Source organism: Leucoraja erinacea, chromosome 5 (assembly GCF_028641065.1).
Source record: "Leucoraja erinacea ecotype New England chromosome 5, Leri_hhj_1, whole genome shotgun sequence".
NCBI lineage: Eukaryota > Metazoa > Chordata > Chondrichthyes > Rajiformes > Rajidae > Leucoraja > Leucoraja erinaceus.
This window is the reverse complement of record NC_073381.1, coordinates 89,749,789-89,772,478: the sequence shown is the minus strand read 5'-3', so window position 1 is coordinate 89,772,478 and position 22,690 is coordinate 89,749,789. Positions and strand designations below refer to the sequence as shown.

Genomic DNA, 22,690 nt, shown 5'->3' with positions numbered 1-22,690 from the left:
GGCTTAAAGCAGCGCCCAGGCCTGCCTCTGACGTCTTGGCCATGTTCCTTGGGAAACCGGATCGCGCGTGTAAGATGATCGCCACTGTTCCTTACTTTATTTAACATCGGCTCACTCAGCACCTTTCTCCTCCCCCCCCCCCCCCCCCCCCCCCCCCCCACCGTACACAGACTGTCCATAAAGAGGACATGCGTACCAAAAACAACATCTCTGTCCCTTTAGTATTTGACCAAATAACCCTCGGTACAAAGTCAGCTTCGAAACAGCTCTATTTCCCAGCCGGAGGTGTTGGCAGGGAAATGGATCAAGGCTGTGGGGTGTTCTACAAACATTGACGTCGTTACTGAGAACTCCGAGAGCCCTCCGGGCAAATTAAAGGTGATTAAGAGGTGACCCCCCCTCCCCTCCCCCGGGGGTCAAGAAATATCCAGCTGAGCTAAACTAAGGTGGGAGATGGGAAGCGAGCGCTAAATGATTAGCCCGGGATGCAGGTCGCTTTTTACATTCAATGCACAATGTTAGAGAGGCTGGATCAAGTGTAGCAATATGTACCTGTGTTTGAAAGCTGGCCGCCTAACTCTACAACATATTAATGTAGTGGGTCTGTATTGTATTTAGTGGGGAAATACGGATCCGAATATTGTACCGACCCGGCGTAAGACGAGCGGCGCTTCTATATATAACGGCGCTCCTCGCCTTAAAAGGGAGCGCTAGCTGAACGGGCATTCCGACACCCAGTCTAATTTCTGTTTTTGTCAGCCGGAGACCATCGCGGCCGAGCCGACGGATCGATCTCGCGACCTGCATCTTTCCACTTTTTTCTCCCCTCTCCCTCCTCCACATATTTTGGTGAGTCTTTACTTTCGCGAGCGGCGAGGGAAGGTCGGTGATATCGCGGGCAACCCGAAGCGGAGGAGAGCAAGGTTTGGGAGAAGCTTCCGCACCTCTTTCGCCTCCCTCCGTCCCGAAGGCACTGGGTATCTCGGCAGCGCCCCCGCTACAAGACGTCGCTTCTTTCATAGAGATTAATGGGTGCATGGAACGAGCTGCCGGGGGAGGTGGTTGAGGCAGGGACTATCACAACGTTTAAGAAACATTTGCACGGATAGATGGATAGGACAGCTTTAGGGGGATATGGGCCAAACGCAGGCAGGTGGGACTGCTGTAGATGAGACATGTTGGTCAGTATGAGCAAGTTGGGCCGAAGGGCCTGTTTCCACATTATATGACTCTTTGACTCTAAATCCGAGCCTGTGGCAGTTAGCATCGATTAGTTATCTGACCCTGCCACCACCACCACCACCCCCCCCCCCCCCCTGTTTAATGTGTTGCCAGGTTAGCGGTTTGAATTAATGACACATTGCTCTGTTAGAAATGCACTTGGACCTGTTGCAACGTCCCTTACATGCAACACACACTTGACTTTGACGTTGACAACGTGTACGAGTTCTCCCAGTAGATCTAATCAAGAAGCTGCTCCGAATTCCGAGTGCTTGTCGCGGTTGGCTAAAAATAATATTTGAAGGCACTCCGTCTTGCCTCTTGCCCATGAGCCGAGACACTGCGGCATCGGGGGGCGGGGATGGGGGGCGAATCGGAGCCCCAAGTACCAAACCCGGGGCAAAGTAGGGCGACTGAGTTCGGCTGACGGCGCCACACAAGAGGTGGTGTGGGCTTGGAACCGCGAGAAACAGGGAACTAACTGATCGGTAGAAGATAGGCACAAAAAGCTGGAGTAACTCAGCGGGTCAGGCAGCATCTCTGGAAATAAGCAATAAGTGACGTTTCTGGACGAGACCCTGCAGAAGGCATTCCGACCCGAAACGTCACCCATCACTGTTTTTCTCCAGAGATGCTGCCTGACCCGCTGAGTTACTCCAGCATTTTGTGTCTATCTTCTGTTGTTATAGAATTGAAGGATGTTTTGGCGGAGGTCCCTGAGCAGGGATTACGTTGTTCCTATTAGTGTTTGGTATTTGGGAGCGGCAGGAGTGGGAGAGGGGTGGGTGTTAAACTGTAGTTCTGGGTCTCCAATCATTCACACCAGCTGGTGTTAATATCTGTGTATATTTCGGGCTACGCCGCTACCATGAACGCTCCCGTTCACCTCGCTGTGTATAAAATTGTGTAAAAACAGCCCCTTCCTCAGTTCACCCCTTCCAGTATTGGTGGAAAACGTTCACATTGCTTCCGTCTCATCCCAACTACATAGACGTGGGAAACAGACCCAAAGTACTGGAGTAACTCAGCGGGTCAGGCAGCATCTGTGGAGAAAATAGAATAGATGACGTTTTGGGTCGGGACCCTTTTTCAGACTTTTTCCCCACTCGGAAAGTCCCCTATCATTTTCTCCAGAGATGTTGCGTGACCCGCTGAGTTACTCCAGCATTTTGTGTGTATCTTTGGTATTAACCAGCATCTGGGGGGCATTGATTTTGTCTTTGCATTATTATTGTTATATATACACTATAACATATATAACAATTAATAACCATTAAAACAATTAAAAACCTATTATATATATAAAAACAATAATGGTGCAAAGACCAAAATAATTTCCCCCAAGTCTATTTATATAACAATTATCAACAATTTTTAAAATAAACTATTGTGTTTAAAAACTAATATATAAAGCAAATAGTTTAAACAAAATGTTAATTGTTAACAATTGTTTTAAAATGTTAATAATCATTTAAAATATATATATATACCTTTTGTTTTAGGTGTATATATAATGTTAAATTATGTTAAAAACTGTTATATAAACCGGTAGGACTCGTGTATTTTGGACTGAGGGGTGTCATTGCTTGTACTTGAGTTGTGATGGAGCTAAAGCTGTGTGTGTGGACATGAAGTTATGGTCGTTGTACACCTGGAAGAGATGTTTGGGTCAGTGATGTGTTCAGTGGGTGTGGGTGAGATGCACCGGCACACATCCACATTGGTCATTACACGTCTTCTTGCATATGGCGTGCACAGCCTAAGCGGAGATCCCTGAGCAGGAATTACGTTGTTCCTATTAGTGTGTAGGTCAACTTGTTCTATTTGATCTTGTTTGTGCACGTCGTCTTGATTGCATTTAGTTGGAACAAGGTGGACCACATGAAGGTTGCAATCTCCCACCCCGGCCATTACAGATGAAGACTGGCCTGTTGTTTTGGGGCTTTGGGCGTGATGAGTAGTCCCAGGGGCTATCAATTTGCTTGGGAGATAATGATTGTTCTTCCTGCCTTGGCCATTATAGTCATGGAGTTGCAATCATATTGAACCACTGTGTCCGTGTCAACCTTCATACTTCTCTATATTTGTTCCTTTCACCCACATTTGGTCCATAACATTCGCAATCCTTGCCTCGTAGCCCTCCAATATTATCTCCCGACCTAGAGTGGAGCAGGATGAGACATGTTCTGGATTCTGTATCCCAAATGGTGTCAATAGCCTTAAGAAAGAGAATGGAATGCTGTGCTGTACAACTAGAAAGCCCCAGAAAGGCAACTTCCAAGAATGGGCGGCACTGTGGCGCAGCGGTAGAGTTACTGCCTCACAGCGCCAGAAATCTGAGTTCGATCCCGACTACGGGTACTGTCTCTACGGAGTTTGTACGTTCTTCCCGTGACCACGTGGGTTTTCTCCGGGAGCTCCGGTTTTCTCCCACACTCCAAAGACGTACAAGTTTGTAGATTAATTGTAAATTGTCACTTGTGTGTAGGACAGGTGATCGCTGGTCAGCGCGGACACGGTGAGCAGAAGGGCTTGTTTCCAAGCTGCTTCGAAACCGCCTTCCTACCTCCGAGTAAATTTTCCATTTTCTTGGTGCTTATTTTTGATTTTCTTTGATACATTCCTCTGGCCTTTTGGCCAACCGAGTCCGCGCCGACCAGCGACCCCCGCACACTAACACTATCCTTCGCACACTCGGGATAGTTTACAATTGTACCGCAGCCAATGAACCTGTAGACCTGCACGTCTTTGGAATGTGGGAGGAAAACCGGAGCTCCCGGAGAAACCCCACGCAGTCACAGGGAGAAAGTACAAACTCCGTGCAGACAGCACCCGGAGTCAGAATCGCAGCAACTCTGCCGTTGCCCAAGGATGGATGATGCACTGGCTCTGAGAATGTATAATCCAAACTGGTAGATGAGGGAATCCTCAGACGGATACACCCACACCAGCTGAGTTGCTCCAGCACTTTGGGTCTATCTACACCGACTCTCAGCAGACATAAACAGCGCAACCCCTATTAATTAGTAGAACATGCAAATATGAAGTAAGGGAAGCTGTACAGTATGGACACAGACTCCACCGCCCAAATATGTGTAGGCAGGAACCGCAGATGATGGTTTAAACCAAAGATAGACACAAAATGCTGGAGTAACTCAGCGGGTCAGGCGGCATCTCTGGAGAGAAGGAATGGGTGACGTTTCGGGTCGAGACACCAGTCAGAAGAAGGGTCTCGACCCGAGACGTCACCCATCCCTTCTCTCCAGTGATGCCGCCTGTCCCACTGAGTTACTCCAGCATTTTACGTCTATCTTCTGCCCAACTTGCTGACCAAGTTGCCTAACTAAGCCAGTTCCACTTGACTTTGCCTGCCCCATGACAGGGGTGCGCGCAACAAAAGCTTTTCACTGTACCTTGGTACACATGACAATAAACTCAACTAAGCTGAAGTAAACTAAACTCCAAACCTTTTCTATCCATGTACCAGTCTAAGAGTTATAAATGACACCTGGACAAAAGCCTTTGACTATATAGCTCAATATGCGCGACAATAAACCAGCTAACGAAATAAGAATTGTGCAGGGAGCTGCAAACACTGGTTTACACCAAAGATAGACACAGAATGCTGGGTCAGGCGGCTTCCCTGGAGAAGAGGGGTAGGTGACGTATTGTTTGGAGACCCTTCTTCAGACTGTTCAAAAGCCACTTAAGCAGATTCATGAATAGGAAAGGTTTAGAGCGACGTGGGATAAACATGGGGAAATGGGAGTAGTTTAGAGGGGGCATCTGGGTAGAAATGGACGAGTTGGGCCGAAGGGCCTTTTCCCGTGCTGCATGACTATTATTGGTCTAGATTTGCATTGCAATGTGTGCGTGGTGCTGCTGCCGCTGCCGCTGCCGTGGGATTTGCAGACGAGCGTTGATTAGATTAATCTGCACAATCCCGGACACCTGGGCTGATTGTCCACGATCACTCGCCCTGTGGTTAAAGTGGTTTGGTTGGAGGCAGCTGGGACCACGTGTGTTTGCGCAGAGTGGGAGTGGAAGAGAAAGAGCACGCACTGGGGTTTATCTTGAGCAAAACTATCACCGTTTTTGGTGTCTCCAATGTAACCCCGTCTAAGAATAAAACACTGCGTGCGAAGACAGAGGTAACTGGTGAGAAGAAAGTGCTCGGGTTAATCCCTGCGGACCATCCTGGGAGCTGGGGGGGGGAGGGTGAGTAGTGAGTGAGTGGGGGGGTGAGTACTGAGAGTGGGGTGGTGTGAGTGTGGGGGGGGTGTGAGTGTGGGGGGTGAGTACTGAGAGTGGGGGTGAGTGTGGGGGGGTGGTGTGGGGGGGGGGTGAGTAGTGAGTGGGGGGGGGGGTGAGTAGTGAGTGGGGGGGGGTGAGTAGTGAGTGGGGGGGTGAGTGTGGGGGGGGCGAGTAGTGAGTGGGGGGGGGTGAGTAGTAGTGAGTGAGTGGTGGGGGGTGAGTGTGGGGGTTGGGGGGAGAGCGAGTGGGGGGTGGGCGGTGTTGGTTTGGGAGTTGGGGAGGGGGGGTAGATGGATGACTCGAGTAGAGAGAGGGCGTTGGGAGTTGTCTTCAACCTGCGTGGAGTTGTCTTGAGCTCGCTATAGGATCTTTGCTCCACGGTGCTGCATTTGGTGCGGGAGGCTTTCATAGCCCGGAGCCTCAGGCCGGCCCGCAAAAGTTAAGAGGGGAGTCAAAAGGAACTGCAGATGCTGGAATCTTGAGCAAAAGCCGAAGTGTTGGAGGAACTCAGTGGGCCAGGCAGCATCTATGGAGGGAAACGGCATTTGCTTCCAAAACGGCCGGTGGCATTGTCCCCAAAGATTGTCATTCTGCTAAGACAATCACAAAAAGCTGGAGTAACTCAGCGGGTCAGGCCGCATCTGTGGAGAAACGGAATAGGTGAAGTTTCGGGTCGAACCCGTCCTCAGACTGAAAGTATTTTTTTTGGGGGGGGGGGGGTATTTGTCATTCTGGTGCGAGCTGATGTTCCCCACAAACTAGCTGGTCCTTTATCAGTGGAAAACTAATGTTTCATTAACTGCAAAGACTTTGTTATTGCCCGAAGTTTGGAAAGTTGGATCTCGGGGCGGCACAGCTGGTAGAGCTGCTACTTCATTGCGCCAGAGACCTGGGTTCCATCATGACCTCGTGAGCTGTCTGTGTGGAGTTTGCACGTTCCCCTTGCGTCAATTCAATCCACGCTTGCAGTGCCTTCAGTCGGTTGACAATTGAGGAGCCGACTAACTCCACCGCAGGATGAAGGCCGGTCTCGGGGATTCAGTGAATCTACAAGGCGCGGGTGGGAATTGCCAATGGTGACATATATATATATATATATATATATATATATATATATATATACACATATATATATATATATATACACATATATATACATATATATATATATATATATACATATATATACACAGAGAGAGAGAGAGCACTAGGAACTGCAGATGCTGGCTTACTCCAGTACTTTCATGTATTTTTGTACCTCAGCGGGTCAGGCAGCATCCATGGAGATCTAGTTGAACCCTTCAGACATTTTAATATGAAGTTCGCTGTGTAGTTCTGATGTATTCTGAACTTTCCTGTATCCATTTGCGAGTTCTCTCGCCTTGTCTCTAACAACCTCATGGGAGTATTTGCAGCAAAATGCCTTTTTTTTTTTTAGAGCTACAGCATGGCAACTGGCCCTTCGGCCCACTAAGTCCATGCCGAAATCGCCTGTTCGCAACAGTTCTATGTTATTCCACTTTCTCATCCACTCCCTACACTAGGGACAATTTTACAGAAGCCATTCAACCTACAAACCCACACGTTGTTGGGATGCGAGAGGAAGCCCACGTGGTCACAGGGATAACATGCAAACTCCATGCAGACAGCAGCCGTAGTCGGGATTGAACCCGGGTCTCTAGCGCTGTGAGGCAGCAACTCCACCGCCGTGTCACCCCTCACCGTTTTCTAAACTGTTGAATCTTCAGTGACCTCGCGCTGTAATTTTTATTTACAACTAGACTGCAATGGGCAGTGTGGCAGGCAGGGTAAGAGTGAACAAGGCTGCGAACCGAGCGGAGAAAGACCTTGTAGAAGGAATCTAGATTCACGCGTCTAGGTCAGGGCGTGTTCTTGTAGAAAATGCTCATTTCTTTTTTTATTTTTATTTTTATTAGCAGTACAGTAAATCACATTAATACATCGCATATATCTTATTACATTATGTTGTACCACTTCATTTTTTGAGCTTTAAAAAAGATAGAAATAAAAGAAGTAAGGAAAGTAAGCAAGAATCGTGAAGGTGCAGGAAAGTGTTGGGAGAAGAGAACCCCTTAGGGAAGGAATTAGAGAAGGAAGTAAAGAAAAGAAATAAGACCCTAGAAAGAAAAGAAAAAAAAGAAGAAAGGAAAATCAATCGCTCTATTGTAACACAAAACTCCGCAAAAAAGGATATACCAACCGTGTTTTTATTACAAAATTTATTTTATACCCCCCATTACCAGGTCCTGGTAGCCTTTATGTTTTAACTTATTATTGCACCTTATGCTTGTAATAGTTCCATAAATGCAGACCACGTCTTTTGGAAGTGATCTGCTTTGCCTGCCTAGGAGGAGTCTCATCTCTTCCAAGTGTAGTGTTTCGAACATGTTTGAAATCCACATTTTTGTTGTTGGTATTGGAGCATTTTTCCAAAATTTAAGTATAAGCTTTTTTCCCATTATTAGCCCATAATTAAGTAAGTTCTTTTGAAACATATTTAATTCTGGGTTACATTCCGATATTCCAAAAATGATCCATAGCGGTAAATATTAAAAATATGATTCACCTGCTGGACAACTCTGCCCAGCAGGTGGACTGGATTGTAATGGAGAGAGAGGACTGTGCTCCTGGTAATACAGGAGCGACTCTCCTCTCACCAACGAATTTGAATAACAAACGGTATAATAAAAATCCAATGATACATAGTACAATTAGAACTTGGAAACAAATAAAACAGAACTTAAAATTAAGAAATCTATCTCTGCTAATGCCAATAGCCAATAACCCTTCGTTTAAACCCTCAATTATAGATAAATCATTTACACAATGGGAAAGAACGGGAATCAAAACGCTCGGAGACTTGTATGAATTAGGGAAATTATTACCATTTCAACAATTACAACTGAAATATAACTTGAAAAATAATCTATATTTTAAATATCTTCAAATCCGTGATTATCTGAAAAAATATACAAAAGAATATTATAATATGCCCCCAGACTTATTAGATGAAGCCATGAAAATAAAGGCTGAATCGGCAAATCTAATATCATACTTATATAATATTATATTGAATATAGAAATACCTACAACAGATAATATTAGAAGAGACTGGGAACAAGAACTAGCTATAAAAATTTCAAAAGAGAGCTGGGATAAACACTTATTATATGTGCATAAATGCTCGATCAATGTACGACATACTCTAATCCAATATAAAACATGACATAGACTATATTATTCAAAAACTAAAATAAATAAACTTTTCCCCAATGTCTCACCCATTTGTGATAAATGTCAGTTACAAGAAGCTAACATAGCGCACTCTTTTGTTTTCTGTATAAAAATCCAAAAATTCTGGAACGAAATATTTGAAATCTTCACAAAATTATTTAAAACAAAACCACTACCCAAAGTAGAATGGAAAATGCTCATTTCTGAAGAGGGTTATATTTGACAACGGAGTCGCCGCGAGTGGTAGCAATGGGGAAAGTCCAGTGTATGCCCTCTACCACTGCCAACACTGGCTGCTCCTGTTCTCCCACCTACATTCCACCCCACCGCAAAATAAAGACCTACCTTCCACCCCACCACAAAGTGCTGGAGTAACTCTGCGAGTCAGACTGCATCTGTGGAGAATGTGAATAGGCGGCGCTCCTGGACAGTTCAGTCCGAAGAAGGGTAGTCATCGAGTCTTGCAGCGTGGAAACGGATCCTTCGACCCACACCGTCCCACCTGCTTGCGTTTGGACCATATCCCTCTAAACCTGACCTATCCATGTACCTGTCTAACTGTTGCTTAAACGTTGGAATAGTCCCTGCCTCAACTACCTCCTCTGGCAGCTAGTTCCATACACCCATCACCCTTTGTGTGGAAAAAGTTACCCCTCAGATTCCTATTAAATCTTTTCCCCCTCACATTAAAACTATGTCCTCTGGTCCTCCATTTGCCCTCTCTGGGCAAAAGACTCTGTGCATCTCCCCAATCTATTCCTCTCGTGATTTTATTCACCTTAATAAGTTCACCCCTCATCCACCTGCACTCTAAGGAATAGAGACCCAGCCTACTCAACCTCTCCCTATAGTTCAAACCCTCTTGTCCTGGCAAGGGTCCCCACCTGAAACGTCTACTACCCATGTTCTACAGAGATGTTGCCAGTCCTGCTGAGTACCTAAAGCATGCTGCTTTGTCTTGCCCTATAATCAGCCTTCCATTTTGATCGGTCTCTCTCGCACACAAACAATTAAATCTCTTTTAATTTCTTATTCCCCCAGCTCTGATGAAAGACCATCAACCCCAAACAAAACGTTGTTACTCGCTCAGCAGATGTTATCTGATTTGCTGAATGCTCACCATGGTTTCTTGTTTTGATGCAAAGATCATGACAAGTTAATTTTCATGTTGTGTTGTCACCTACAATGGTTTTTTATATACTAGCGGGGGAAATTATTGCAACCGAGTTGCCTGAAGAAGGGTCCTGACCCAAAACCTCACCAATCCATGTCCTCCAGAGATGTTGCCTGACCCGCTGAGTTGCTCCAGCACTTTGTGTTTTGCTCGCGGTTCCCACATCTGCAGTTCCTTGTCTGGAAAATTGTTGATTCTGAATTATCAATGATGGCGCAGTGGTATGGAGTTTGTACATTCTCCTCATGACCTCCCACACTCCAAAGACATACAGGTTTGTAGCTTAATTGGCTTGGTAAATGTAAAAATTGTCCCTAGTGGGTGTAGGATAGTATCATTTTGCGGGGATCAATGGTCAGCGCGGACCCGTTGGGCCGAAGGACCTGTTTCCACGCTATAGGGGGGTTGCACATAAGGTCACTGGGTCATAGGGCTTGATGCACGGAGCCGCTCAATCCATCTGGAGGACATCCGTAACTTCCGGTATATGTTATTAATGCAAGAAACGGGTACTTTCCTACCTGTTAAAAACTGCCAAAATGTTGAATTTTTGCGCTGTAAAAAATTGTGAGAGACATGTACCCAACTTCAGAATTCCAAATGTGAAGCAAAATGAAGGTAAAGAGAAGCGAGAGCTGAAGGGACAACAACAGCTAAAGTGCTTGGTAAACATTGGCCGTGCAGATATCGGAATTGAAAATATTGGGAATTATCACGTTTGCTCACTGCATTTCATCAAGTAAGGCATTATTTGTGTTTTTCTGATTTCTTTTGTATCTTAAAAAGTCTCAGAAGTGATAAATCTGGCTGTAAATGTTTCCTCAGATGCATTTTCATTTTGTATGTTAAATCCCACTTGAGAACCATGGGCGATTTAAAAAATTTACAGCCAGATTTATCACTTCTGAAACTTTTTATATGCCAAAGGAATCAAGAAAAAACACAAATATTGCATTAGTTGATGAAATGCAGTGAGCAAACGGTCAATGTTCGCCAAGCACTCTGGCTGTTGTTGTCCCTTCAGCTCTCGCTTCTATCTACCGTCATTTCCCCTCACTTTTGGAATTCTGAAGTTGGCTAAATGTCTCTCACGCTTATCCCGATTTCCATAATAATTTACAGCGCATAAAATGGCCATTTCGGTGTTTTTAACGGGCCCGCTACGCTGGAAACAATGGTCAGTGCCTACCTGCAGTTCATCGCGTGTACTCCAGTTGGCGTAGCGTAGCAACAGCACGGGTCATGGGTCGTGATCCGACTGCCGTGAAACCTCCCTATATCTCCAAACTAAATGGAGGGAAGGGGTGTTTGTTGCATATATTGCCCTCTATTTTTAAAGCTGCCGTTTTTTAAGTGGTGATTGACTGGTTCTTGATCAATAAGGGTGCCAGGGTTATGGGGAGAAGGCAGGAGAATGGGGTTGAGCGGGAAAGATAATTCTGCAAATTTTAATCATATCGATTATGTATACTAAAATACACTAAAGGGGAAATCATCTCAAATCTTCATTTTTTTTTCTAATATTTTCTTCTATTTTTATTTCCATGTTTCCAGGAAAAAGATGAGAAATGATCGAATTGCATTAGCTCTCTTGACAGCTTATGTTAAAAGGGTTTTGTTTATACCTATTGTTAAGCTGGAATGTTACAAGCTTAATATTTCATCTTGAGTTGCATCTCTTGCTAGGCTTTATTTCTGCAGTGCTGTTTTCTTTCTGCTTATTGTTCACTGTCTCCTTTTCCTTGCATCAGGGTTTCATTCAATAAATTGCTATGTAAATTCCTGGAAGGTTATCAAGGTTGCATAGAATCCCAGAGTTTCTCGCCATTTGCTGCCTGTTTTGGGTTTTCCTGTGAAACCCTAAAACACACAGTGCAGGAGTAACTCAGCGGGCCAGGCAACATCTCTGGAGGCCATGAATTGGTGATGTTTTGGGGTTGGGACCAGTCTGAGGAAGAATCCTAACCTGAAACATTGCCTTTCCATGTCTTTCGGAAATACTGCCAAACCCGCCAAGTTACTCCAGCACTTTGTGTTTTGCTTAAGATCCTAGCATCTGCAATCCTTGTCTTCTGTGGCATTCCCCATGACTCGCACCAAGATGAATTGTCTGTGTTTTAAGGATTAATTCCCCCAAATTAATGATTTGTTTTTATCACTATCAACAAGAAACAAGTTGTGAAAAAAATCAAACATCAAAGTATATCCAATACATGTAGCAGAATTGTTCTCTCTAGATTTTGTCAATACCAACCTAATTGAAATATGTTCCGACTTTATTTTTCTTCTAGGTTTGGTTGAAGACACTTGGTCACCATGGCAACGACAATCTTGCCATTTTACCAAAAGAAGCATAAACATTATGGCTTTGATTACCGCAGCTCGGATAGCCAAAGACTTGTCAAGCACTACACCACCAGAAGCAGCTCGACCAAAAGGTGAGAGGCAGCAGATAGTTCACCTTTAGTTTTAGAGAAACAGGCCCTTTGGCGCACCGACCAGTGATCCCCATACACGAGCACTATCCTGCACATTATGGACAATTTGACATCTTTACCAAAGCCAATTAACCTACAAACCCATTCCTTCTCTCCAGAGATGCTGTCTGTCCCGCTGAGTGACTCCAGCATTTTGTGTCGACCTACAAACCTGTACGTCTTTGGAATATGGGAGGTAACCGGTGCACCCGGAGAAAACCCACACGGTCACAGTGAAAACGTGCAAACTCCATACAGACAGCACCCGTAGTCAGGATGGAACCGGGGACTCCGGTGCTGTAAGGCAGCGACTCTACCGCTGCGGCACTGTGCTGCGTTAAACTCCTAGATAGGCGGGGTCATGGAACAGCAGTCAATTAGTCCCAAGGCAGCATGCAGTGAAGATTTAAGAGGATGTTGCCGGGACTTGAAGGCCTAACGAATAGGGAAAGATTGGGTAGGCTAGGACTTTATTCCTTGGAGTGCAGGAGCATGAGGGGTGATCATATAGAGGTAGATAAAATCATGAACAGGTAGGTGACTGCTCAGCCTTTTACCCAGGGTAGGAGAATCAAGATTCTGAGATAGTTTAACAGGAACTTGAAGGGCAACTTTTTGAATTCAAAGGGTGGTGGGTGTGGACAAGCTGGCTGGGACAAGCTGCCAGTGGAGATAGTTGAGGCAGGTACAAAAACAGCATTTAAAAGACACTGGTATGAGTACATAGATAGGAATGCTTTAGTGGGATATGGGCCAAATGCAGACAAATGGGACTATTATAGACGCGGCGTTTTGGTCAGCTTTGAGTTGGGCCGAAGGGCTGGTTTCTGTGCTGTTTGACTATGAGTAGCTGATGAATAGATGATTGCACACAGTTAAATTCTGAAGATTATTTCTAGAGTTGTATAGCATGGAAAATGGCCCTTCGGCCCAACTTGCCCATTTGAACCAAGATATCCCATATACACAAGTCCCACTTGTCCGAACATCTTTTAAATGTCGTTATGGGACCTGCCTCCACTACCTCCATTCCATAGACTGTGTGAAAAATATTGCCCCTCGGGTTCCTATTAAATCTTTCCCCTCTTGCTTAAACCCAGGCTCCCTGTTTCTTGATTTCCCTATTGTGGGTAAAAGACTGTGCATTCACCCTATCTATTCCCCTCATGATGTTGCACGCCTCTACAAGATCCTCCTGCTCTTTGAGGAAAAAAGTCCTAGCCTGCCCAAACTCTCCCCATAGCCCAATCCATCGAGTCCTGATAATGTCCTCGTAAATGTTCTCTGCATTCTTTCCAGCATCCAACATCTTCTCCTGGCTGTGAAGGAAGTTTATGATGTTGGAGTTTGAAAGAGTATTTCCTTGAGTAATGTTGGCCCAATAAAACTAAAATAAGACTTGTTAAGACATTCTTAACCTTTTCCGAGTTTAGGACTGAGTTTTAATGAGGTGCGGAAGCAAACACACTGGGCATGGTGTCGTAGGGAAGTGAAATTAGGCCGACTCAATGCTGTCTGCTGCTGCAACTTACTGGAATAATGTTCCTTCTAGAGAGGAGTTATTTCTAATAGTGTAAAGACAAAAACAATGCCCCAAGTCTGTGTAATTCAGAGCTTATTTGGAGGTTGTAGTGTTTAATAGCCTGATGGTTGAGGACAAAGCTACTCCTGGACATTATAGCTTTCAGGCTGCTATATCTACCCGATGGCAGGAGTGAAATGAGTGTGTGGCCAGGGTGGTAGGTCTCTGACGATGCTGGCCGCCTTGTTGAGGCAGCGACTCCGATAAGTCAAGGTACAAAAGTGATGTCCAAACTGGCAGTTGAAGGCACACGAAACCATGAAGGAAGAGGTCTGAGCACTAGCAAAGTGGATAACTAATTAGTTCCAAATTTGATGACTACTATCATTAAATAACAAAGGTCAGAGGTAGTGAGAGGGCTTGGAGGACTAGTTGGTAGGTGTTATTTAGCATATCATGTGGATTCCAATGTTTTTAGTAAAGTTCCCTATCAGTCTCTGGGCTGGTGTGTGAGTGAATGGCTCTGGGGAAATTTGAGTTGGTGGAAAAAGCCAATCGTGTTAAAAACTGTTACTGAACAAGCCCAACACGTGAATGCTGAGAATGTGGAGTCAACAAAAAGTAGCAGGGTTTGAGGGTGGCATTGTGGAGTAGTGGTAGAGTTGCTGCCTCACAGCATCAGAGACCCAGGTTCAATGCTGACTGCGGGTGCTGTCTGTACAGAATTTGTACCTTCTCCCTGTCACCACCTGGGTTTGCACCAACTGCTCCGGTTTCCTCCCACATTCCAAAGAGGTTCAGGTTTGTCGGTTAATTGGCTCCTGTAAACTGTCCCTAGTGTGTAGGGTGGTGCTGGTGTACAGGGTGATCACTGCTCAGTGTGGACTCACTCGATGGGTCCAGGGGCCTGTTTCCCGGTTGTATCTCAAGCCTAAATCGGAGTGGTGGCGCGGCTCTGGCTGCAGCGGCTTACCGGCGGTCCCGTTGTCTTGTGTGTTTTTATGTTGTTTATTTTGTTTGGTTAGTCTAGTTTTTTTGGTTTTAGCTTGTGTTTTTGTGGGGGGGGGGGGGGGGGGGGGGGGGTTGAAACGGGGTTTGCAGTCTCTCCCTGCGGGGGAATACGACCTTTTTGTCGTTTTCCCCTTCTCTGCCTCCGTCTGCGCTGAGGCCTAATGGAGCTGACGACCTCGAGGCTCCGGAGGCAGAGCACCGTCAGGACTCGCCCTGAGCTCACTACTGTGAGGGTGGTCCGACTCAGGGCTGGAAGAGGCTGGGATGCTCCCGTGAGGACGGCCAGCCCGAGGGTGGAACGAGGCTCCCATCGGAGCAGCCGAGCTCGGGAAGGTGCGGCGCTGGCAGCCTGAGGGAGGTTCGGCGCCCAAGTCGGGGCAGCCCGGTCCGGTGGGAGAAGCGACGCCCAAGTCGGGGCGGCCCGGTCCGGGGGGAGAAGCGACGCCCAAGCCGGGGCGGCCCAGCCCAAGGCTGAAGACGGCACAGTACTCACGTGAGGGTGGCTGGGACGGTGTTCTGGCGGTGGTGGCCTGAGTCCGGGGTTCGGCCGCGGGCCAGCAGCTGCTTCTGCAGGACCCCGGGCCGCGGTGTTTGAGCCGCGGGACTGTTCTTAACATCGCCCGGGGGGGGGGGGGGGGGGGGGTATCGCCCCACCGCAGAGGGAGAAGAGGAGGGAAGAGACTGCGACCTAAGACTTTTGCCTCCATCACAGTGAGGAGATGCTGGGTGGACTCACTGTGGTGGATGTTAATATGTGTTTATTGTTGTTTTATTGTATGGTATTATATGTATGACTGCTGCAATTTTGTTCAGACTTCGGTCTGAATGACAATAAAAGGCTATCTATCTATCTAAAGAAGTAAAATTGGAGAATGCGGTATCAACAAAAAGTTGCCGAGTGTGTAGGTTCATGACAAAGGGCACAAGGGCGACCAGAGGTGACAACTAAAACACGACTGGTATCATTCTGGGATCAACGGTGCTCACAGTTCATGCAAACCTTGGAATCCAAGGTACAAGTTCTGAAATTGTGGATGTTATGGAAGATTGGAAAGGGTGAGGAAATGTTCAGCATTCAGGATTACTGCAGGCATTTAAACTGCCCCAGAGGGCAAGCATTGTGGTTTACTTTAATATGGAGATGCAGCATGAAAACAGGCCCTTCCGCAGGTGATTGGTGATTATCATTGAAGGGTATTTCCGCTGATGGGTTTTCCCTGATGGAAAAGTTGTCCCTTTGGTCAACAGACTGGTGAAATACAAGTGTACCTGACCACCACCAGGTCTCCTCTCATTCCACTTCCCCGCAACATGTGGTGTTTCTTATTCCCAGAGAGATGTGCAACTCTAAACTGGACTCCTCTAATGGGCGATTTGTTAAAACTGACACATACCAGGAGATCAGCTTTAGCTGGCTTCTTGGTGTGCATATGTTTTAATAAATTGCCCGTTACTTTGAACACCAACTCCATGTGGCCTATCCATTTGCTGGTGTACAAAAAAGACACAAAGTGCAGGGGTAACTGAGTCAGGCAGCATCTCTGGAGAACATGGATAGGTGTTCACAGGTGTCTAAGTTTACCTGTAGCTATTATCAGGCAATTGAACGATCCTACTGCAACCAGAGAGCGGTCTTGAACCACTATCTACCACATCAGGGACCCTCAGACTATCTTTGATTGGACTTTTCCAGTTTTAATTTGCACTAAACATTATTCGCTTGTGTATATGCACACTGCGAATGGCTCGATGGTAGTCCTGTATTGTCTTTCCGCTGGATGGTTAGCACGCAACAAAAGCTTTTCACTGTGCCTCTGTACATGTGACCATATACTGAAGTGAACCCAAGTCCTGCACACAATCAAATGCCTATCGACACAAGTCCCACTTACTAGCTCTTGGTCCCTGGCCTTCCATGCTTCGGTGATTCAGCTGCATGTCCAGATGCTTTCTTCAATGTAGTGAGAATCTTGGGTAGTGCTGAAAAATCTTCCTTTGATATTCCCTGACCATCCTACTCTTCTCAAACCTCTGCCCCATGGCTTGGGCACCTCTGCTGTGTGGAAAATGATTTCTACTGCCTACCCTATCCAGGCCTCTCGCAGTTTTGTAACCTCTATATTGTATCTCTCCCGCCTGGGCTCCCTCGGTTCCAATTAAAGCAAACTCAGTCATACTGTGACCAGAACTACAGGCTTCAGTGTGCTGGTTTTACTACAATTTGAATCTCACACAGCAGAGCGCTGGTATTGTGTGGATCTGATCACCATGCCCTCTGAGAGCTCCTGAGGGAATCAAACGCCTTGCATCCCATATCCAGGCTGAAGATGGGTCCCAACCCGAAACGTCGACAGTCCATTTCCCTCCTCAGATGCTGCCAGTTTTGACATTTAGTTTCAGCGTTTACTTTTAGAGTTTGGGTTATTATTGTGAACCAAGTGAAAAGCTTTTTGTTGCGTGCTATCCAGTCAGCGGAAAGACTATACATGCTTACAATCAGGCTGTCCACAGTGTACAGATACAGGATAAAGGAATAACGTTTAATGCAAGGTAAAGTCCTCCAATTAAAGATAGTCCAAGTGTCTTCAAAAAGTTAAGGGCCTGTCCCACTGTTCGAGGTAATTCAAGAGCTCTCCTGAGTTTATTTTTATAAATTAAAAAAAAAAAAAAAAAAAAATCATACTCGTGTTAAGTACGTAGAATGTATGTAGCGGCTACGTCGGAGCTCGTGGATGTCACGTAACGGCTCGTAATCCTAACGGCAAGTATTCTGGGAAACGCGGTAACTCGTGAAGTTTTTCAGCACTGTGAGCAATGTCCACGAGAGCCCCGAGTACCTACGAACGGCTATTACCGTAATTCTCCGAGTTCGAATCAGGAGAAACTCGGGAGAATGACCTCCTACAGTGGGACAGGCCCTTTAGGTGGTAGGTCAGGACCGCTCTCTAGTTGGTGACAGGATGGTTCAATTGCCTGATATCAGCCGGGAGGAAACTGTCCCTGGATGTAGATACAGTTTCTATCTCTGAGTTCCTCCAGCATTTTGCTTTTTCACTCCAGATTGCAGCTTCTGCGGGCTCTTGTGTCTCCCTCATCTTCCCGTGTCGGAATCTGCGGGAATTTGTCGAGTTTGAGGAGTGATTTACTTTGCGCAGAAAGCATGGGTAAAATCGCAGATGTGTTTTGGTGGAATTGAGCATGCAGTTTTTGTAATGTTTATCTGAGCACAAAAAAATGAAACTAATTGTGGTACCAATGGAGGCAGCACCTTGTACGAGAGTGAAAATGTCTCCTCCCTTCTTGCCCTCTGAAGGAATATTTACTTTCTCTTCGCCTTTCAAGGTCTTCATCAGCACTTCAAGCATCGTCAGCTGTGTCTCATTCGGCTAGGTTCAGGTTCAGTCCCTGTGCCAAGAGGATCTGCTACTGTCCTGTACACGAGGTTCCTGAATACACCATCCCTTCATTTAAGAGCAGGTATACCAACGTGCTTTGCATTAACAAGCAATGTAGGTAGCGGACGCAACGTCATACACTGCAGCTAATCTCGCAGATAGTGCTTGCTATTCACCGTGCCACGTATGCAGAGCTGTTTTGCACCCTGCCCTGTCCCCCAACGCAAATGCGATGCTTTAAATGCTCCAAAGGACATGGGTCAGCACAGGAGCAGGCTCTTCGGCCCACAATGTCCGTGCCAAATATGACGCCATGTTAAACTAATCCCCTCTGCATGCACATGATCCATTCCCTGAATATCCATGCGCTTTTCAAAAGCCTTTAATACGCCACTATTGTATCTGCCTCCACCACTAACCCTGATGGTGAAATCCAGGCACTCACTGCCCTCTATGTAAAAAGAAAAGTTTGTTCACATTTATTGTCACATGCACCAAGTTGCCATGCAGCCATACGAATAAAAATAACACAATACACTATTGAATTGAACATGAATATCCACCACAGCAGAATCAATGTTCTCACTGTGATGGCAAGGCAATAACGTTTGGTCATTTTCCTCTTTCAGAGTTTAATAAAAAAAATTGCCCCAACACATCTCCTTTAAACCTTGCGCCTCTGAACTTAAAGCGAGGCCTTTAAATCTTTGACATTTCCACAATGGAGAAAAGGTTCTGTCTGTCTATCCTATCTATACCTCTCAATGTTGTAAACTTTTATCTGATCTCTCCTCGGACTCTGGTGCTCCAAGTCTGTCTACCCTCTCCTTGTGGTTAATCCAGACAGCATTCTGCTCAACCTGTTCTGTGCCCTCTCCAAAGCCTCTGCATCCTTCCTATATCGGGGCGACCACAACAGCAGACAGTTCTCCAAATATGGCTGAACCAAAGTCCTGTGCAGCTGTGTTGTGTTCTTGCCCTGACCAATGAAGGCCAGCATATGGTACACCTTCTTTACACAATCTACCTCCAGGGGAGCTGTGGACTTCAGTTCCACCCCAACATCCCTCTGCACAACAATGCTTTTCAGGGTTTTGCCACTAACTGCGTACCTTCCCTTTGCATTTGTTCTCGCAGAGTGTAACGCCTCGTACTTGCTTTGATTAAATTCCGGCTGCCATTTCTCTGCCCGTTTCTACAGCTGGACTCTATCCTGCCGTATGCTTTGGCAACCGTCTGTGCCACCAGCTATCTTGGTGTTTGATATTACTAAACCAATCTTACTAACCAATCGGGGTCGGCAGTGTGGCCCAGAGACAGAGTTGCTTCCTCAGCACCAGAGGCCGGGGTTCGATCCTGACTACGGGTGCTGCCTGCACCAAGATTGTATGTTCGTCCTGTGACCACGTGGGGTTTTTTCTGGGTGCTCCAGTATCCTCCTACATATCAAAAACGTGCAGGTTCGTAGGTTAATTGGCTTCTGTATATTGTCACTAATGTGTAGGATGGAACTAGTGTATGGGGTGATTGCTGGTCGTCGTGAACTCAGTGGGCCGAAGGACAGATATCTGTAGAAAACTAAAACTAAACTCCCGTCCACGTTTGTGTCCCAGTCATCTGTAAGGTCTGAAAGTCTTTCCTTTGAGAGATTGGAATACAGAATTGGAGGTGGATCAAGTCATGTCCAGCTGACTCTTGAAGGGCCGAATGGCTTGATTCTGCTGCTGTAACGTATGAACGCCCTGGTCTTGCTCTTTAGGCCTGTGTGGTGGACACGAGTTCACATTGGAGTGTAGTTACCCTATGCCCAAACCTCATCCTCAGTAGAGGAGGCATGCTTGTAAAAGAATGATTGGGGGAATTTTATTGGGAAGTCGTCCTGGACCATTTGGAATATTATTTAATAATAAATTTTGCTCGATTGAAAATATTTAATTCATGTTTGTATATTAATTAGTTCTTTCAGCCATTTACAATTGGAATTCTGTGATTAAATCCTCTCCTTTATGTATAAACGGAGATAGAGGTTCTGGTATTAAAGTGTAAAGTGTGGGATGTTTTAGTTGTCCAATCTCTTGTAGTTAAAATCCTCTAATCTGGGAGGATTCTTCTAAACCTCTTGTGCACCTTCTCCAAAGCCTCCACATCCGTCCTCCATGGGGAAGTAGGGATTTTTTAATATTAGTTTTGTACGCTATCGTGCATTTTTTCCGACTTGTTTGGGTCAACTTGAAAACATCCCGTCATGTACTGAACGTTTTAGTGTTAGACATACAGTGTGGAAACAGGCCTTGCGGTCTATCCAGCCTAATCAGCAAAATGGGAGAGTCCAGGACCACGGGGCACAGCCACAGAATAAAAGGACGTACCTTTAGAAAGGAGATGAGGAGGAATTTTGTTAGTCAGAGGGTGGTGAATCTGTGGAATTAATTGCTACATAGAGCTGTGGAGGCCAAGTCCTTGGATATTTTTAAGGCAGGGGTTGACAGATATTTGATTGGTAAAGGGGGGGGGGGGGGGGTTATGGGGAGAGGGCAGGAGAATGGGGTTAGTAGGGAAAGATGGATCATCCACGATTGAATGGCGGAGTAGACTTGATGGGCCAAATGGCCTAATTCTGCTTCCCATGACTTATGACAATGTATTGCACATACCCCCAGGGACATTCTTACATTAGTGTGACTTGGCTTTGGTTGCATGGTAACATTATCAGCTCTAAGTGAGCTATAAACAGTCATCAAGTGGGCTACCTTGCATTTGCGAGCAGAACTGAACAAGACGGAGGGCGGCACGGTGTCGCAGCAGTAGAATCGCTGCCTCACAGCGCCAGAGACCCGGGTTCCATCCTGTCCATGGGTGCTGACTGTACTAAGTTTGTACATTCGCCCTGTGACCGCGTGGGTTTTCTCCGGGTGCTCAGGCTTCCTCCCACACTCCAAAAACGTGCAGGTTTGTAGGTTAATTGACTTCAGTAAAAATTTGTAAATTGTCCCTGGTGTGTGTGTGTGTGTAGGATGGTGCTAGTGTACTAAGGGGTTATCGTTGGTCGGTGTGTACTTGATAGGCTGGGAGGCCTGTCTAGGCGCTGTATGTCTAGCACTAAAACTAAGATGTTCTGTACGTGATGGGATGTTTTCAAGTTGACCCACGGAAGTGATGCTGAGAGGTTTAGAGAATTTTCCCCGTTGTGTGTGTTTGGCAGAGTGGTCGAGGAGTCGTCGCGGAGGGTGAAAGCGAGGTCCTTTCTGTATGGCACCAAGCTGAGAGCCATGGAGAACGAGATATCTCGGCTGAGTAGGACTGCCCACGAGAGCACGGAAATGCTGGCTCTGACCAGGATGGTAAGTTGCCCCGTCTAACCGGCCGTAGAGCCAACCCCTTCGCCCGACACTACCTTCAGTTTGGTTTATTGTCACGTGCACAGTGATATGCTTTTGTTCCGTGCTAACCAGTCAAGTAGTAGGCCCCCCCCCTCGGTCATGACTGACCATGGGTGATGCATCCTGGTCCAAAGGAACAGCAGGGCCATTACAGTTTGGCACCAGCACTGTCACAGGAGCTGCCAGAGCGAGGTCGTAGACAACGACGAACTGCCTTAGGGGCTCCGACTCCAGATTTTCTTGAGGTTTACTCTTTTCCATGACTGGATATGGCCACAAGGCAGTGGAGGTTTTAAATCAGAGTTTTCCCTCTCCTAGATGGACTGCCTTCCCAGGCTGATGAGCCCCATCTGCCCGAACCAGTCAACAGCAAGACAGTACATGATTACCATCGAGCCATCCACAGTCCAGATACATGATAAAGGGAATAATGTTTAGTTCAAAGCAAAGCCAGTGAAGTCCGATCAAAGATTAGTCTGAGGGTCAACAATGGGGTAGATAGTAGTTCAGGACTGCTGATAGACACAAAGGTGGAGTAACTCAGCGGGACAGGCAGCATCTCTGGGGGGGGGAGAAGGAAGGGGGGGGGAATGGGCGATGATAACTACTGGGAAGAAACTGACCCGGAATCTGGAGGTGTGTGGGAGAGGGGAGCAGAGGGAGTGGCCAGGTTGCGACTTGTCCTTGATGATGCTGCTGGCCTTGCCTAGGGGTGCTCGCTCGGCATGAGGTGTCCCGTCTCGGTGTGTGTTTGTCTCTCATGAGCTCTCTTCCCCGCAGGAAGAGGAGAGGACGGCTCTCCAGAGACACGTGCGAGAGGACGCCCTGTGCCGAGCTCCCGAGTTCCTTGTCCGACTGAGGTCCCACACTGTCTGGGAAAACTCCTTTGTGAAGTTGTGCTGCACCGTGCAAGGATTCCCCACCCCCTTGGTCAGATGGTAAGTGGCCTTAACCTCAAGCACACAATGTGCACGGTTCACTGGTTCAATGGTGCTCTGTAC

The 22,690-nt window shown here is 46.5% G+C and overlaps 1 protein-coding gene across 3 annotated transcripts in view; it reads left to right on the top strand.

The window, feature by feature from the left end:
* The first annotated feature begins 252 nt into the window (after nucleotides 1-252).
* LOC129697533 (myomesin-2-like) overlaps nucleotides 253-22,690 on the top strand; it is a 130,220-nt gene continuing 107,782 nt past the window's right edge. For 2 of the 3 annotated variants that reach the window (XM_055636187.1, XM_055636186.1), the window contains exons 1-5: nucleotides 253-378; nucleotides 12,196-12,342; nucleotides 18,257-18,391; nucleotides 21,512-21,650; nucleotides 22,470-22,627. In XM_055636187.1, coding sequence (XP_055492162.1) covers nucleotides 12,221-12,342; nucleotides 18,257-18,391; nucleotides 21,512-21,650; nucleotides 22,470-22,627 — 554 coding nt within the window. In that variant the 5' untranslated portion in view covers nucleotides 253-378; nucleotides 12,196-12,220. Of the gene's footprint in view, nucleotides 379-12,195; nucleotides 12,343-18,256; nucleotides 18,392-21,115; nucleotides 21,259-21,511; nucleotides 21,651-22,469; nucleotides 22,628-22,690 lie in introns of those variants that run through there. The other variant, XM_055636188.1, reaches the window with a different exon arrangement.